An 18,236-nucleotide genomic window follows, 5' to 3' on the forward strand; every position below is an offset into this window, starting at 1 on the left:
CTATATTAATAAGTACGAAATTTTTTTAAAATAGATCTCTATAGTAGCAAACAGTATATTTGCTTTAATTTTATGATTAAACCATCTTAATTATTATTCAAGGATGAAGACCTACATATATCATTCAAGGATTAAGACCTTGATTAAGCCATCCAAAAGTTATCTCACGAATTTCATTCTCATGATGAAATGTTAGTTATAAATGTGCTCTTAAACGATGGAAAAAGGGGGGCAGAGAGAAAGATGCGTGAAACTTTGAACGCACCACTTAGCTTACCACTTCTAATAACTCTTTCATCAATGGCATTAAAAAATACCTCCGGAAACCTAGAGTATCAAAGAGGGATTATCTAGCACGAACTAAAATTTTTGCCTCTTGGATTCACAAATTTTAATTTTTTAAAGGGCTCTCTTATGTTCCTGACATGAAATAGTGTAAAAGAGAGTGCAGTGGATACGATAAGAGTATCACTTAATGGACCGTAGAACGGAAGCTTCGTTTCAGCGAACGAATTATTTCAGGCTGCGAGATTAAGCGATTCACTCTCTGTAATTAAATAAAGTTTACTACGCTGAGCTCTCTTTACATAACTGAAAATCTTTCTCATCATATTAAAACGAAACACAAAGTTTTCTTTAGAAAAAGATAGGAACGATATTCACATTTCAAAATTGTTATATAGTTCTGTTCCATTTTAACGTGATTGAATGGATGGTAAATCTATTTAATCAAGAAAGAGAAATTTTACATCCTCATGAATGAATTACATGGCTTTCATTATTTTATGTAGGTAAATATGATTCTGGTTTACAGGATTTTCATTGAAACGATGTAAATGAAATTTGGGCGAATTTAACAGAGTAAATGATTATTAATTATAATTATAATCGTTAGTAATTACTATGTAATGGTGATAATGATTAACTGAATACTTAGCGGCCGTGGTTACTGAATAGCAGATTGCAATCAAGATAAAAGTAGCCACCAAATGTAATTAACATTGCAAAAGCTATATAAACAGATACTAAATGACAAAATAATGACTAAAATAACATACTATCAACTAAAATAAATCTTATTTTACAAATATTATCTGCAATTTCAAATTAATCTCAGTAGTCCTTAACTAGCTAACTTTGTTTAACATCTCTTAACCAGTCACAATAATCACAAGATAATTAAGTAATTGCCCAGCTGTGGTACTCAGTATCAATCAACCGTGGCAATAGAGAGCTATGTATATAGTTATACCTCCAACAAATTCAGCAGAATGTCACAGTCCCTTTCATACAGTGCAAACTTCGTGCAACAAATTCTTCTTCAGCCCTCATTATTTCAGAAATATTAAAGAGACAATGGTATTGTCTCAGATGGATATATGGGCAACAATGGTGAGCCAGCTCGCATGGTACACGACGATCTACATAGAGGCTTATCTATGAGTATCAAGATCGAAGCGTCAAATGCAAAGGACACACGCTGGCCAGTGCACACAAACCTCGCGAAGTTAGATTTATGCACACGGTGGCAAACAACAGAGGCATCCAGATGTAAAACAACCTACCTTTCTCACAATAGGCGCCCTCATAATCGCCAGACCGACACTCGCAGATGGGCCCGCTATCAGTGGAGATGCAGATCCCGCCGTGCTGACATGGATCACGTGTTTCACAGGCGTCCGTCGTATTGGCTGTCATCATGTTGCGTAAACTCTGGAACAGATAATAGAAAGTAACGTTATCGTATCTGGGAACATCAAAGGACCGGTAGATAGCGCGCGATGGGGAACACGAAAAGTGATGAGAAATCGATATCGGCAGTTGCACCACGAAAGGATGATAGAGACGCTGCGGTGAAAGGTTCGACCGATTTCAATGCGGATACACTTTTATGGTAACTCGCGGCGGAAATGCGCGCTCACTTCGAAAACTGACGAGTGCAGTCGAAGTGTAGATCATGTTGCAGTATTCTACAGTAGCGAACAAACGAAAGTTTAAAACCAAGATAAAGGGGAAAATACACTAATTTTAGGGAGCAAAATTTAGAGACAGAATGACCTGTTAAATAAATTGGTAAGGTTACTTGATTTTTTTCTGAGACACCCTGTATAATCTGTATAACTTATCAACTAAATTGGTAAGGCTATTTGATCTTCTTTTGAGACACCCTGTATAATCTGCATAACCTGTCAACTAAATTGGTAAGGTTACATGATTTTTTTCTGAGACACCCTGTATAATCTGTATAACTTATCAACTATATTGGTAAGGCTACTTGATTTTCTTCTGAGATACCCTGTATAGTCTGTATAACTTATCAACTAAATTGATAAGGCTACTTGATTTTCTTCTGAGACACCCTGTATAATCTGCATAATCTGTCAACTAAATTGGTAAAGCTACTTGATTTTCTTCTGAGACATCCTGTATAATCTGCATAACCTGTCAACTAAATTGGTAAGGCCACTTGATTTTCTTCTGAGATACCCTGTATAATCTGTATTTGATTTTATTCTGAGACTCCCTGTATAATCTGCATAACTTGTCAACTAAATTGTTAAGGCTGCTTGATTTTCTTCCGAGACACCTTGTGTACTCTGTATAATCTGTATCGTCAATAATGCATGCAGTCTCGTGATACATCAATGCAGCAGGAAGATTGGGAAATTAATTTTGAGTATACACGAGAAGCTGGAGAAGAAGAACGAGACAGTTACAGATAAATTATTTCACTGTAGCTTTTTATTAAAGATTGTTACTCTAAGAACTCCTTTCAATTATTATCTTCAAGACTCAACCAACGTAGGTCACCTGTCCTCAAGCAATATTCAATATGCATCACCGTAGTCGTATTTTAAACAGCAACTTAATTTATACCAAGGACCTCCCGCGTTCGTTCTCCCACGACCAAAGACGAGCCACGTTCATCCAACCGCATTGGAGTCAATGCAGCCCCGAATACACAACCTCTTAAGAACTCAGGGTGCACGTGACAAAAATTCCGAACACCCTTCACGTTCCTCATTACCTACGATCCATATAAACGGTCTATGCATCCCGCGGGACACCTCAAAGACTCCCCAGCAGAATCCTTCCGCCTCTGCAAAATCGCTAGCGCCAGGAACCAAGGTGTTCACGAACAAGACAGTCTCATCTTGCCCCAAATCAGAATCCTTTCGGGATCCTTCGACAGCCTTAGCAATGGCGGCTAGCCAAGGGTAGAACGATCGCTGGTTCAGTGTAATGATGTAGTAAATCCACGCAGCTGACCTGGTGACCCAATACGTGCATCCGCCTGAACCGTTTCGTTTGCGAACGAGCTAAAACTCCCCCTCCTTTTCGGTTTCGCAGGAGTAGCGGTGGCTCCTGGGAGCATCCAGATATGCAGGCCGTACTCCATCGCGGGAAACCAGGCGCGAGCTCATTTTAGAGATTACGCCTCCGCGGAAGCGCTATGGGAGAGCGGAGAAAAGAACCGCGCGGGAATAAAAAAAGGAGCGGCATGGAAAGGGGGCTCAGGCTGCGGGAAACTGCGAACGCCAGCGCTGGGCTCTCTGCTACGGCGACATTCGGGCTAATTAAGGTGTAGTCCGCTGAAAGTTTCCGCGAGGTATATGCACGCTTGTAAGGCGGTTGTCTCCGGCGGACTCGTATATTCTGCTTTTTATCCACGGAAATTGTTCAGCCGCGAGACTGTGCGGTTAACCCGCTCGTTTCGCGAGTTAAACGAACGCCAGGGAATCCGGCGATCCCCCTTGAAACTTGAAGGCGAGAAGAAACATCCTTTTAATGAGGTATCCGTGTCGAGTAATTACTTTGGGAGACCAGAGATGGACAATGTTCAGTGGTAGGTACAGTGGAGCCTCGTTTATCCAGCCAGGGGAGGGGGTAGTTCGGATAGCTGAGATGTTTGGTTAATAGAGGTTCACCAGCATCCCTATTACCTTTTCTTATTAATTATGATATTAGAGATTTCGATGTTTGGTAAATGGAGATTCCTTGGTATCTCCATCACCTTTTCTTTTCGGAATGTTGGTATGTAAGGTAAATTACCTAATCCTTGGATGCTTAATATATCACATGATCCAGTAAATGGACAGCCTAAACAAACATGTCCAGACACTTGAATTGCATTCCAGTAACTAAATATTCTATTTTATGATACTATTTTTTGTTGTTCTTTATTAGGTACTTCAGAATTTAAGCCTAAAATTAAATAAAATTAGGGGTAGTGTCCAGGTACTGAGACATGGTCGGTTACTAGGTCATTTACCTTGTATGACTTTCAGAAATATAGTGACTTAGGTGAGACCTATTCAAGTAGCGTGCTGTGCAGTACCATTGCAGATGCAAATCCGCAAATGTGTTCTCTGCTATTTGGTTCAGGGCTGTATCTCATTTGGCCACATTTACTTTCTTAGCCCCCTTAAAATTCAAACGCCCTCGTTTGGACAGCGCTAAAATTTACAGATGCTAATAACCAACTAGTTTAATACAACTAAAAACAGAAAGAAGAAGAATATCCAGTGCAACTGTTATGATAGGACAGTATCTACTAAGAATAAGGAACTTGAGGAAGAGATGAACATTTGGTTAGGTATTTGGCTTGGTAATTGCAGCATTATAAGTAGTAGTGAAGAGAGGAGCACTGCCTGCTTGTAATGAAATACGATGTGTACACTAAAATTCAAGTTTGATCTCTGAGGGACATTGAAGTCTGCCCTTGCTCTAGTGTTCTACATGAATGAAGTCCCCTAAGCCTCTAAATCCTCGACTCTATATCGTACTTTATTCGTGTGGTTCGCAGACATGTAATATTACTCGAACTGTATTCATATGCATATCGCTCCTCTCATGCCAGAACCATGAATGTGCAAATTTACACTTTTCGGAAAAGAGATGGGTGCAATAACTTGTCTTACTCCTGATTTTATATCAAAGCTATAAACGCGCATGTAATATAAGAAACGTGATTGTATTTTTAGTTTAGCGCACTCTTCTGTATTTATCTCGAGGATACTTTCGTACAATAAATTTTAAAATATGGAAGTTAAATTATAGATTTATAATCGAGATGAGGGTATACTACAGTATTTATTAAACCAATACGTGTTAAGAGAGACTTATTAAAAAAGTACAAACAGAAACGATACATAAATCAAAGTTCACTGTAGTGTATCATAATATATAAGTACTGTGATTAATTAAAACACAAGTGATTATGCAAAACCTCACAAATGCAGGTACTGCTCTTTAACAAGAAAATTTATTTCGGAGGAGCGTACAAATGAGCATCGAAAGCCGCATAAAGTTTTTTAAATTTTATTCCCTGCAGTGTTATTGCAGTGGCTTTCAGTTAAATAAGTTTAGCCCGCCAGATTTCACCATAGTTTATTAATTCAATTATACTTTTCTGTCAGTGTTACGTTACCGGATCACGTACAGCCACTTGTATCAGCTGACGGTTTAACCATGTTTCAAGACCATTGTGGATTCAGGACGCGAAGTGGAGTCATGCGGCGAAAAACGATACAGGTGTATGGAATCAAATTTTAGTTTCTGCTCTATAATAGCTGTTTCAGCACTTAAATAACTGCAACCGTTCGAAACAATTCACTTTATTCCTACTGCATCATGACTTTTGAAGATACGTTACCGATCATCCGTTTCGACAATAAAGATAGTAGATACTTTACAGATACTTTATAGGTACTTCAGAATTCATTTCAGAATTCATATGAATGAATAGAATAATTCATTCATATGAACTAAATATTTAGTTCATAATGTAAATTAGTAAATCTGTAGTTACATGACAAAATGCCTTAACATGTTTTTCTTTTCGAGATATCAGCATCTAAAGTTTTCAACTACAATACTACCGTATGAACTTCTGTCTCCTTAAACCCTTATTTTCAACTGCAAAATTCTTTTAATTCCTTTCCGTCTTTCTACAAATATAAATTGTAGATTCTAGATCTCAATTAGTGTCTCAACCTAGATTTTCTGAAAACAGTTTAGACACAGACATATCCTTACTGAATCTGAATGATACTGTTAAATAAAACGCCATTTAACACTTAATTACAATTTTCTGAAAGGAACTTAGATGGCTATCACATTCCTATATTAACAGTAACAGTAACAATGCACCCTCGGCCCAAACAATTACAATATTCGCCTGCACTTTGATCTCCATTTATCAAAATCGTCGAACTTATTGTCGAATATATTCTATGGTCCCAACCACAGACAATTCAAACGGAATTACTAACCAGCCATCAGCGTAATAACGTTTCTGACCCAGCACAGAAACGAAGCTTACCGTGATCCAGCTTCAATGCGCGGCTTACCGAGCACTATGTCTCTCGAGCGATACGCAATGGCGTTAATGAAAATGATGCACCACGGCCCGTGTTTAATGCAACCCCAACGAGACGATTCACTTTTCCCTTCTACAGGAGGCACGACGCTCTATTTCACAGTAATTTCCTTAGCGATTCACGGGGAAAGCGTTACCCTTTGGCGCAGTATCGACTTCCGGCGTTCCGTATTCGGGACACAAGGCGAGATGGTGGTATGCGGCGTAAGAAAAGGGACAAGGGAAAGGGGTGGCAGATGCCCCGTATGCGGATGCCCGGATTCACCTCACGTCGGGACAATCAATAGCGACTGTTCCATGGGAGTGTGTATTCACGTGCAGCGGGAGAAGTGTTCTGGTCGTGTGTGACGTTCGCATGTGGGAGCACCGTGTGCACCGACGAGCACAAATAACGTACGCAAAGACGAGCTTCTTGTTTATTCATAACCACCGCGAAGCGTAATGGAAATCAGCCTCGTGATATTTTTTATCCGAACGTCATGTAATATGTGGTTGAATGAGGATCGGTGTTGGATTCTCGGGTGAGAAATAGACCGATTATGCGTTACAATATGATACACTTTGGTGACGTTTTTGCTTCTGTGCCTCGGAGGCAGAGAAATCCAAATCCATGTTTTTCAAAATTGAGTTTTTTATAGAGTCTTATTGCTTTTGCTTCGTTTTATTAGAATAATAGGAATTTAGTGAAGTTACGTTATAAATGATGGAAATTTAATAGTAAGAGAAATTAATCCTCTAAATGTAAGTCAGGAGTATCAGTCACGCGCAAGAGAGAAGATACAATAAAATGACTGATAAAATTTGTTAACTGGGTTTATACAACAGAGTTGAGTTCTTCTCCTTTCACTTTTTCCTAGTGTTGAATCTCGTTTTTTGTCAGTATTCGAATTAATGGAAAGCATTAGATAAAATAAATCTATCGAAGTAGCTTTGCCAATGAAATATTTGACAGATTGAACATGTGGGTTGTCTTACGTTAGCAAACTTGTAAAATATTTATACGGCAAGCCAGTTTGTTTTTTCAAGTAACTGTAGCTCCAAAGGGATAAACACAGGTCTCGATATTGGATCAAAGCTAACTCCTGCGTTTTGAATGACCGAAGCACTTTCAAAACGCCAATGCAGCTGCATCGAAACGGCTGCACTGTTTGGCCTGGGAACCACCGCTGAACTCGGGCTCAGCGAGGATGGTGCTGGACCTTCTGGTCAGTTGCGCGGTTTAAACCAAACACGCTGCGAATAACTTGTATCAAAGGCACTGAATCATTTTCCACGAGTTCTGGTTGATGAATGCCAGACGAGAGGGAACCCGGTGCCGACCTTTGAAGTAGATTAGGAACGACGATAACTCTAGGGTGGAAATAAAAAAGGCTGCAAGTGACAAAATGGAAGTTTTAGTTTTTTAGTTTTTTGTTTATCAAAATATTAGAATTCTTTATTAAAATATATCAAATTTACTCTTTTCTATATCACATTGCTTTATATTATTTGATTTCATTTTTATAATATTTTTTATTATATTATTTCGTAATATTTCTGTTTTAATATTTTACAGGCTTGTAAATTAACAGCAGAGGGAATTTTATATTTTTACTAATGTGGAGTTTGTAACGTTTTGATCTAAAGTTTGGCAGCTTTTTTAAAACTTAATTGCTATAGTAGGATGAACTATTTATAGATAACATTATAATAAACTGAAATTCTGCGAATTTTTTTTTCACTATTATTAATGATTTTTGCTAATGGAATGTTATGTTATAATACAGACGCCATAACAGCAAGAGTTAAATTACAATGAACACTGTGGAAAGTCAAACAAATGCAAAGCATTTGTCGCATCATTAGTTACTCGTGTCAGAGGTAATGAATTGTTTGACAAATTGCCTAATTTCAGGAAAATCGCTTCATTAATAATTCAACGCACAATTATCCTTTGTCTCGCGCACGCTAGGTCTGAGGTGCAGCTTCAATTATGCACCGGAATGGGAAGATGAGATGAAACCGCGATTTCGCAAAGAACAGTGCACAGTTCTGACTACAAAGTGAAAGTGGAATAATTTAGCTTTAAATACGCGTTAAATAAGTTCTCGTGGAGCGACTTTGTTAAAAAAGGATTTTTAAAGGTTATTCAAATTATTCATTTCCCTTGAAATACATATCCTCTTTGCTAGGTCGCATTTAAGCTTTCTTGTTAACAAAGAAAATTACAGCTGCAGCTTCGTAATTTTCAAATGTGGAACAATTCAGCAACATTTCTTGTGTAAAGAAATTATACTTCATTACATAAAAATCAATATGATAATATTCCTCCAACACGCGAAGGTTCTTTCACTTTAATATCTCTTAAATCTCCCAAACTAATCTGAAATTTGTATTCTCCAAATTACGACGTCCAGATGACACGTTTCGTTCTCACTGTCAAAAGAAAATATCAAATGACACATAGAAATGTATCATTTTATTTCTCCTAAAAAAGAATATTCTGCTAAAAATTATGTACGAAACAATATAACTTTTAGTTCCACCAAACTCCCCCCGTTCTCTATTCACCATACTCTATCACACATATTCTAAACGAAGACAAAATTTATGATCCACCTTCTGTCCCACTTGTCTCTAATTCTGCCACATTTCAACAATATTCACAAGCAAACATCGTGGAATAAAATAACCATTACCTCGTAAAATATTTACTCAGGAAAGAAAAATGGCGTCGAGGTCCATTTTACAAAGAGGCAGTTGCAATGTAAATTTGCAGCTCCAGTGCACCACTGAAGACCGTTAGGTATATTTGCCACACAATTTCCCTTTGCCCTAGCGCGAATGTTAAAATGACAAGGGCGAGGCGGAGGGAACAAGGTTGCTCAACGTCACGGGAGGACGAGCAGATAATTTGAGAAATCTTCGCGGCGAAGTCGCATGCAATTCGATTCTGTTGCGCAAAGGGACCTTCGAGGATCGTGACTGTCAGTTGAATTTCGTTACAAGGAGCGGGGAGGGTCGGCGATCACGGAGCGTCGACGACCGTGTCTCGTGGAAACGAGGTGCCGTCGGTGTACTGAAATTGGATGGAAACTCCGCGAAGAGACGGCGAATATACATATATTGTAAACTCCGGTGACAAGTCCCGAAATCGGTTCGCAGTCTACAAACTTTCGTCATATCCCGTATGCGAGTGTTACGGGGGACGCTGGGATTTACGAAGGTGTCGTTTCTGCTACGCGATGATAAGTGTGCCTAACGTCTGGCCCATAAATCCTCCTTGGCTGTTCGTCTTGCTGCGCAGGACAAAGCGTTGCGATTTGCAAGGTTTTCACTTCTTTCCATGTGTTCCATTCTTTCCATATGAAGCTCACTGGGCACACAGCTGCCTTGAAAATGACTTAAAGACATCCAGTAGAGTCATGAAAAGGTTCAGAAGACGTCTTTGGAATGTCTGTAGCTACGAATCAGTATATATATGTTCTTCAGACGTCTTAAAAGAGGTTTATAAGGAGTCTTAAAGACGTCACAATTATGTTTATGAGACTTTCAGAGAAACAGTAGACATCTTTAAGATACCCAGTAGCATAAGGCCTTGAGACGTCCATGTGGTGTGTATTTAAGACGTTTCATGGATCTCAATTTTAGAAGTCTTTGAAAGGTTCGCTATCAGATATTTTTAAGATGTCCAAATTATGTCCTAGGACATTCAGGCATAAAATAGACATAAAATAGACGTCTTCAAAACGTCGTGTGCTATCTGGAAAGAGAAAGGATATTGTCAGCTCTAGCAGCAGATTTGCATACAAGACAAGCAGTGTCAAGATTTACTGTACGTGATATGCACAACCTAATTACCTAGAGTTTAAAGCTAAACTAAATTAAATTTAAATTAAATTTAAATTACCATTCAAAGGCATGTATGTGGCAAAATAGGAACAATTTATGTTTTGATTGATACCTTATTAGAGCAGACCTAGGGTTGCCCCACAGTTACCCCAGAATCCCTATGGTTTCACCAAGGTTGCACTAGGGTGTAAACCGAGTTTTAAACCTAGGGTTGCGTCAGGGATGTTCCAGGGTTGCGAAGGTTAATTAGTTTCCAGCTTCAAAGTTTTCAAATTTTCAAATACTACTCTCAAATTATCAAATATTCAAATTTCCTAATTTCTCTGATGGCCTAAGTTTTCTTATTTGTTACTATGCTAAATATCTAAGTCGTCATTTAAGGTAATTCTTAGTCAACTGTATTAGTGAAATGGGAGTTCACCACTAAACGATGAATTTAAAATTGGTAGGATAGTATGTAAATTATAGCAATAATTTCTAACTCTATTTAAATTTATTGAAGAATGTTAAATTTTGGAATGCAAAGGTACTGTACAAAGGCTTCTTGTAATCCAAATTAATGGTTGTCAAAATTTGAACGAAGTCTTGAACCTTTGCAGTTAACTAAGAATTACTTTAAAAATATTGTAACATTAACACAGAATAACAAATTATCCTATGACGTCACTAGATTACACGTGTCAGTGTAGAGCTAACACATAATTACGTTTATAAATAGAACTTTCCCTTCGTGTTTGAACCGATTAACCGTCTCTACATTGATTTGATATACTTAGATAACTTTTATTATTTATTAAATATTTATTCACTAGTAATTTCCTAAAACACTATATTATTACGCATGGCATGTATAGGATCATGTCCACTGATATGACATATGTACATTACGTGACACGTCAGGTATTAAACTTTAGAGAGTTTTGCGTCATGGTTTCAAAACGAATAGCTTCCAAACGTGATTGTATTTCGGTACGCCTTTGGAATGGATGTCATGCTCTAAATGGCGCAGCTTCTTGCTGAACTGTAACGCAATTGCTTGAACCACAGCAAGTGACAATGTAATATAATATCTGGAGGTATTGTCTTGCTCGTCTTTCTTATAACTTCATAGTATAAATGAAAGTTTATCATTGCAGAGAAGGAAAATTTGTTGCATCGCTATAGCTTCAATTTCTGACGTTTCCTCCCTACTCAAGTAATTTATTTGTCTTCGAGAGTTCCAGTTGTGAGAAAGAAAACTGATAGCACAGTAACTAGCTATAACGAACCTCAAATTAAAAATTCAGAGGTTCATAACTAAATATACAACTATTAAATGGCAATTCATTAACGATTCATATTTTCGTCGCGATTCCTCAGTGAAATATTTTCAAACCTACGCTACCGTAATGTTTCATTTGTGTCTCTCTTTATAGAATGTCTCAGAACAGTTTGATCGTCAACTCCCTGCACCAAATGTAACGACCCTTTTTAACATTTTCAAAAAATTAAAAGTTCACTAACGACTGATTGTCCATTTTTCTTCTACCGACGAGTGGAGCGTTAAAAAGGACCTGTCCATCGTTGCCAGTAAACCGTTTTAACGAGTTGCAGCCCTCGACAGTGCTTCAACAATGGCGGCCAGCAATTCGAGTGGACCAGAAGTTAAATACGTCCGGCAGGCTCTGCAGCGGACCATCTGTGACGTGGGAAATAACCATAGGAAAGGAGCACGAGAATCGAAGACTACTCTATCGTCAGAGGAACGTGTCTCTTCAAGAACAACATTCGTCTTTTCCGCTCTGGGTGATCGATTATTCCTCGATCTATATACCACAGAGACGTCTTAAAAACATCTTAAAGGCATCCTATAAAGCGTCCAAATTACATCTATAAAACATTTAGACAAAAAATAGACGTCCCAAAGCGTAAGTCTTTTAGACCTCCATGTATTATGTCTTTAAGACGTCTTATGAACGTAAATTTCGAAAGCCTTTAAGACGTTGGTTGTCGGATATTTTTAATGGACCAAATTATATCGTAAGACACTGAGGCATAAAATAGACATAAAATAGACGTCCTGAAGACGTCGTGTGGTATCTGGGGAGGAACGACACGCGAGCGGCGTCGATCAATATCGGGCTATATTTTATAAATCAAACTCGCTCGATAAGCGAACGAACTATGAAATATGCAGTTTAACGAGCTTTTAAAATTGCGCGGTGGCTGTGCTGCACGCACGCCTCGGTCATTTAACCGCTGAAATATAAAGGCGTAAGTTAAGCAGCATTGCGGAATTGCTGGCGCTTTAGTTACTAGTTGGTACACCTGCGATACAAAATCAATGGGCAATTTTTTTACGGGTCCCTCGGTAATCTTCTTGCCGAACTTTTACGGCTGTACAAACTTTTGCGTTGGCTCTTGAATCCTCTTAACTATTCATTATTGTTACTGCAAGGTACGCGACCTGGGTCATGAGAAATGGAACGCTCGAATGTATTTTATGAGCTCGAGTGTGGGAAAACGGTCGGAACAAAATTGCCGCGTTGTTCCTTTTGCCTTCGTAATTTTTAATTAATTAAAGGGGTTCGCGGTGGGCGAATTTCCCTATGCTGGGAAACGTACGAAAGAGTTTGTAGAAATAACAATTGTATTGTTTGAAAATATTTTTAACTTAATGTATATACAGAAAATTACAGAATTCTCTCATTGCTAGTTTAGAATATATGTTAACTTTAAGGTATTGTTATTGTAAAATGAAGGCAGAATATTGTGTCATAGGATAATTTGTGTTCCATTTGAGCTCCCCTAGCACTCTTTAAAATATTATCACGTTTATTATTTACACCCTGTGTTAAAATCACGCATTTTGCATATTATGCAGCTACTATGCAGCTGATCATGCGTGCTACACTTGCAGTAGTTATTGAAATTTTATCTAAATGTCGTCCTTACAGTTCAATTCAAATCTAATTAGAATTGCATGTTGAAGTCGGATGACACTGTGACCTGAAGCTACCTTCTGAAATTCTTTTTCTGTAACTTCAGCCTTGGATTACGTAGTAAGAAGCTTCAATGTACGACACGTTCGACGTTTTCACGTTTATCGAGCCTGCATTTTCCATCTCGAAGCCGAACGAAATCGCTCGATTTCTCGGTATCTCCAGCTTAACCCCGTTACCTATATTCACCCAGTTGGGTAGAATACAAGACAAATATCGACGTTGTCGATAAATTTCATCATCCCTGTATTATCGTATGCAACCTCGACCGCAGACTCAGATGGACAGCGATAAAAACGTTAATAATCAATCGGAGACCCTTGCACGTAAAGTCCTCACTTGCATCGCAAAAATCGATGGCCAAGAATAGACGTTAGCTATAAATCAACGTACTACAGGAAATTTCGAGAATTATGAGTGAAACCTTTTTAGGTGATGAAGACTGATGGAGTACTTGAAGTTCTTGAATTAATTTCTTATGAGCCTCGTAAATGATGTTCTACTTTTTACACTTTGACACTTTGACGTTTTGTCATGTCGCCTAGATTGCTAGATGATAATGTTAACGACATCAATTTAAGCGACTACTAATTAAATTAATAATGATGAAATTTATCGATATAATAGGAGTGCTACACAATTAATAGAACTATTAAATATTGTTTATTGAACCGAAAAAGAATCCACTATTTTTATTATTAAATAACTATGTTTACCTCCATTATCCTTTCTTGGCAACTCATTCTGAAGGGTAATTTCCTTCGTTAATTTACCAGTGCAGTTTTTATACAAATTAGAGGGTATTGAATTAAAACAGAAATACTATTTTGTGCGATATATTATATATATCCTCGTTTCGTTAGAAACATACACGGAGACAAAACTCTAGCTACCTGCTCTATTCAAGCAATGCACCCTACAACCAGACACTTAGAGACACACGAAATTAACATTTTAATTAAGCACCGACACCAACGAACTTCAGCGGCAGCCATCTCCCGAAGGAGTCGCAATCCCATCACCATCTATTCCCCTTTTTTCGGCTGAACTTCTAATCGCGCCACTTCCTGTCAAATCGTCGCATCGTTATTCACCGAGTCTACGCTGGCAGGTTCGCTCAACTTCGGCCTATGCGCGATTCGACCATATTACGACCGTGATTACGAAAGTTGTCAACTTGATTAAACGTTCTGCTTCGACAGAAGTTGGCTCAAAGGGGTAATCGTGCGAGGTGTCCGCCCGGAGGTACGCCTGAAACTTTCTTAAACTACGTGCACCGAGAGATTGAAAGAGTCATTTTCATGAGAGGGATTCGACGGGATGTTGTTTCATTTGCAACGAACGAAGGCATCGCCGCCCAGACGGTTTGGGTCTAATTACAAAGCGGCTAACTTCGAGGCTGCTGCTAACTAACTTTTTGTTTCTTTTTTCTTTCGCCCGCGAACTTCGTCCTGTTGCACTGGGATAAACTTCGTTGCCTTAGATTCTTGGCTAAAGTTTCGCTGCGTCGCGATAGACGTTTACTTTCAGATGTCTTGGGTGTGTATACAGTTGCGTCGTGTACGGAGATTCTAGATACGATAGAGTTACTAACGAGCAGTGTACAAAGCAAACAAGTACCGAAAATAGTCATCAATAGGGTTAAACAAGAAAACTGTATTAATTGCAAGTTGATGCAGGTATCGATTTACTTTCATTTGGTAAAGGTGAGGAGTAAATGTGACGATTCTACTGCCTTATTTGTCTGCCATACTTGTTCTACCGCCAGCTTGCATTAACCAGGTCAGATGTAATAGCAGTAGAATAACTCAGTAGAATGAAACTAGTCAGACACATTTCAGGCACGCCATAGGTGTACATTTAACAACCAATAATTCAACAAGGAAGTCTCAAACGCAAATTTCATCATTCTTTATTTATCTCTAGTTATGAAGAATACGAACTGGATACAGAATCACCTGTTTTAATTTCGTACACCTGTTGTCGGGCACTCTGTATAAAATCCCAGGAAATTCTAAGCAATCTGGAATTTGAGGTACCTATTTACTATATTTTTTAATACTATCTACCCCTAGTGAAACACCATATCAATTACCAACCCTTCCTTAGTATCGTTACCTTCCTTCACTACCTACACCCAGGGTTGTCTCACGAAGTCTCTCCTTGGATACAATAGGGGAAAGTGGGAGATGCGGGAAAAAGTAACGAGTGTCCTACTGACATATAAGTCTAGATCCTAGACCCAAACGAAACCTCAGCAACACAACACAATCCTACGTGCATTACTTCTTTTCCCACCTACCAATTTACCTCACTATACCCAAGGAAGGAATACGTGCGACAATCCTACCTACATCTACATTTTAATAAAATACAGAAGTGCAATAATGTGAAAGAAATCGATTGCGTGTGAAACGGCATTAAACAACCGAGCACAGCGTTGCACGCGCGACTGTAAAGGAGAAAAGAAGTGGAAAGGTTTCAGGCTACGTTGGATGCATCTGCACTGCAAGAATTAAAGTCCAATTCTAGGTGTTCACGGAAGTCGCACGTACGCGCGTAAATACCTGTCGACGACGCGTGCAAACGTTTACGCTGTTGGAAATTGACTAAGTTTCGCTGAGGCATGGCGAGAGGGGGAGAGAGAGATTGGGTGGGGAAAGGACAGGAAGGTGAATTGCTCGGCAATTTATAGTCACGCTATTTAATAACCACTCTCGACGTCGACATCGTCTAAAACACCCTCCGTCGTCAGCTCGGTGGAACCGTTACTGGCTCATTTTCCGATTTTATTTCCGCCCTTGTAAACCCAAGTACTTAATAATTCTCTCTGAACCGACGGAGAGATTTACCAGGGCAACAAGCAGGTTTGGAATTTTTAAATCGATCGACTGGGGCATTCAACGCACCGAATCGAGATGCAGTTTTCTAACCCATCAGAATCGGAGCGTTTTCATTTGCTGGAGGAAGGAAACGAAAATTATTTTATTGAAAAACTTGTGTGTTAGTTGATCGTCATAGATTGGATATATTCTTGAAGCTGTGGTGATGAATCTTAGCTTCTTACAATTCTAATACATAAGAGTTCAATATCTTAGGCACAAAAGTAGTCACCTGTTAAATACTTGACAATTTATTTTATTACTTTGCTTGTTTGATTTAAACTCAATTTTAGAATATATTATTTATCGTATACTTTTTTTTGCTTTTGTTTTGTAGAATTGATCAGTTTGACATCTAACATAATTGAAAGCAAGCCTTCTGTTTATGCATTCACGTGTGAAGTTCAAAAAGTAATTCGACTTGCGTAATCCTTCAGCACCGCGGTGTGTCTATCGAAATACAATCTCCAATAAAGGAAACTAAATAAACGACAAGTGTCGCGGCCATCGTTTGCTGAGAATTGCTTTTTAATTTAAACGTACGTTTGGCGAAGACAGCTCGATTTGCCACGAATTAACGAAAACCCCAAGCAGCGTGGAAGTTCGTGTGTCAGGTTGAAGCGCAATCTGCTGCAGTAAAAACGTTCTGAAGAGACGCGAACGAGGTCGTAAAGCTAGTTCCTCTGGTGGTCGAAAAATCCAGGGTTGATGCTACGCCGCAAGGAGATTACTCATTGCCCCATTATTTCTCCTCGTCTGCTCGACAACCAGAAGAGAAACAGAGAAAAAGACACTCTGAACATAATTCTCGGTCGTCGTGCGGTTTTCTTGCTTTTTGACACATAGCTATATCCCACTTTCGACTGTGCCGCAACTCGACAAGGACATTAAAGACATCATCCAGCTCGTTTCGCTGACTCTCGTTACTCAAGAGGATTTCAGTTCTACTCAAGGGGGCGAACATTTTTTCAACCCCGTTTTCACTGGATCGTAAGCATTGTAGACATGATGCAATTAGCGACATTAAAGCGCGGAAATATTCTTGCGGTTTCTATGCTTTTGCTTTAATGTCAGTGGTTGGATGTTAACAGCTGTCTCGCCATTATTGCTGATAACTTCGTGAAACACTTCCTAGAGCATCAACTTGATCTCGACGTTACTCAAAATGAGATAACGTTTGAGGTCTCAGGAAAAGCCAATTAACAGTTTATAGTAATGAAGTCAGCTTCTCAGGCTGAAGTAAAGGTCTACTCTCTAAAGCCGACCATTGTATAACGTCCTTTCGTTAAACGCATTAACTCTGGACGTTGCGAAAACATGAGTTTAATTTTATGGTTCTTTTTCACAGGAAGTTACTCTACGAAACTCCTCTGGAAAGCTGATAAAAGAAGGAGCATCATTTTTTAAAGCCACGTAGTTAACGAATTGACGTTCACTTTCTCCTTGATGACCAGAAGTCCAAGTCTCCAGGAACGTTGAAAGTTTCTTCCCAGAACTAAGCAGTAAAACGTTGGAAAAAATAGACTTGGATAAATCCAGGCGCGAAACTGTTAAAAATATTCTCCAAACATCCAAGAATTGTCACGATTAACGCTTAACAACTTTCACAACCTAGCAAGGCAAGCTATTAAATAATCCTGTAGAGGCCTGCACAGCTTAATAATATTAAAAAAGAAACACAAACCATTGAAGATTCCTCAAACCTTATTTCAAACTGATCATCAAGACAGTTTCATCCTCGAACTTGGAAGCACCTCTACAATATCATCTCAGACGTGATCATTTCCACTGTAAAACGTCCTGGACTTCAACACGTCGCCAATCAAATTTCATCCATAGTCAAATATTGTTACATCCTGCTGTAGGATCGAGTCCTCGAACTCGGCCAGAGTTGAACGCGCCCCAACTTCAAAAGTTCCTCTAGTCTCGGCAGATATATCGTAAAACTTGGCAGGCAGAATTTTCGACAATGATCAGCGGTAACGGTATGCAAAGTTGTGGCGCGATCCACCTCGTCGTGTAATAATTTCCTCGAGGGTCTGCTGGTTAGATCTAACTACGGGGATTGCGGAACCTACCGACGAGTTTCCGTCGTAGTAATCCGTCTAGCTGATGGTGTAGCACGGAAGACGTTGAGACATAGCATCGGGGAAACTGGCA

At 39.0% G+C, this 18,236-nt stretch overlaps 1 protein-coding gene across 1 annotated transcript in view; it reads right to left on the reverse strand.

The window, feature by feature from the left end:
* Positions 1–18,236, reverse strand: part of Nrx-1 (neurexin 1) — a 370,027-nt gene that overhangs the window by 245,943 nt on the left and 105,848 nt on the right. Inside the window, exon 3 of the mRNA XM_076377439.1 lies at positions 1,566–1,713. Within this exon, the coding sequence (XP_076233554.1) occupies positions 1,566–1,713 (148 nt within the window). The remainder of the gene's footprint in view (positions 1–1,565; positions 1,714–18,236) is intronic.

Source organism: Calliopsis andreniformis, chromosome 5, assembly GCF_051401765.1.
Source record: "Calliopsis andreniformis isolate RMS-2024a chromosome 5, iyCalAndr_principal, whole genome shotgun sequence".
Taxonomy (NCBI): Eukaryota; Metazoa; Arthropoda; class Insecta; order Hymenoptera; family Andrenidae; genus Calliopsis; species Calliopsis andreniformis.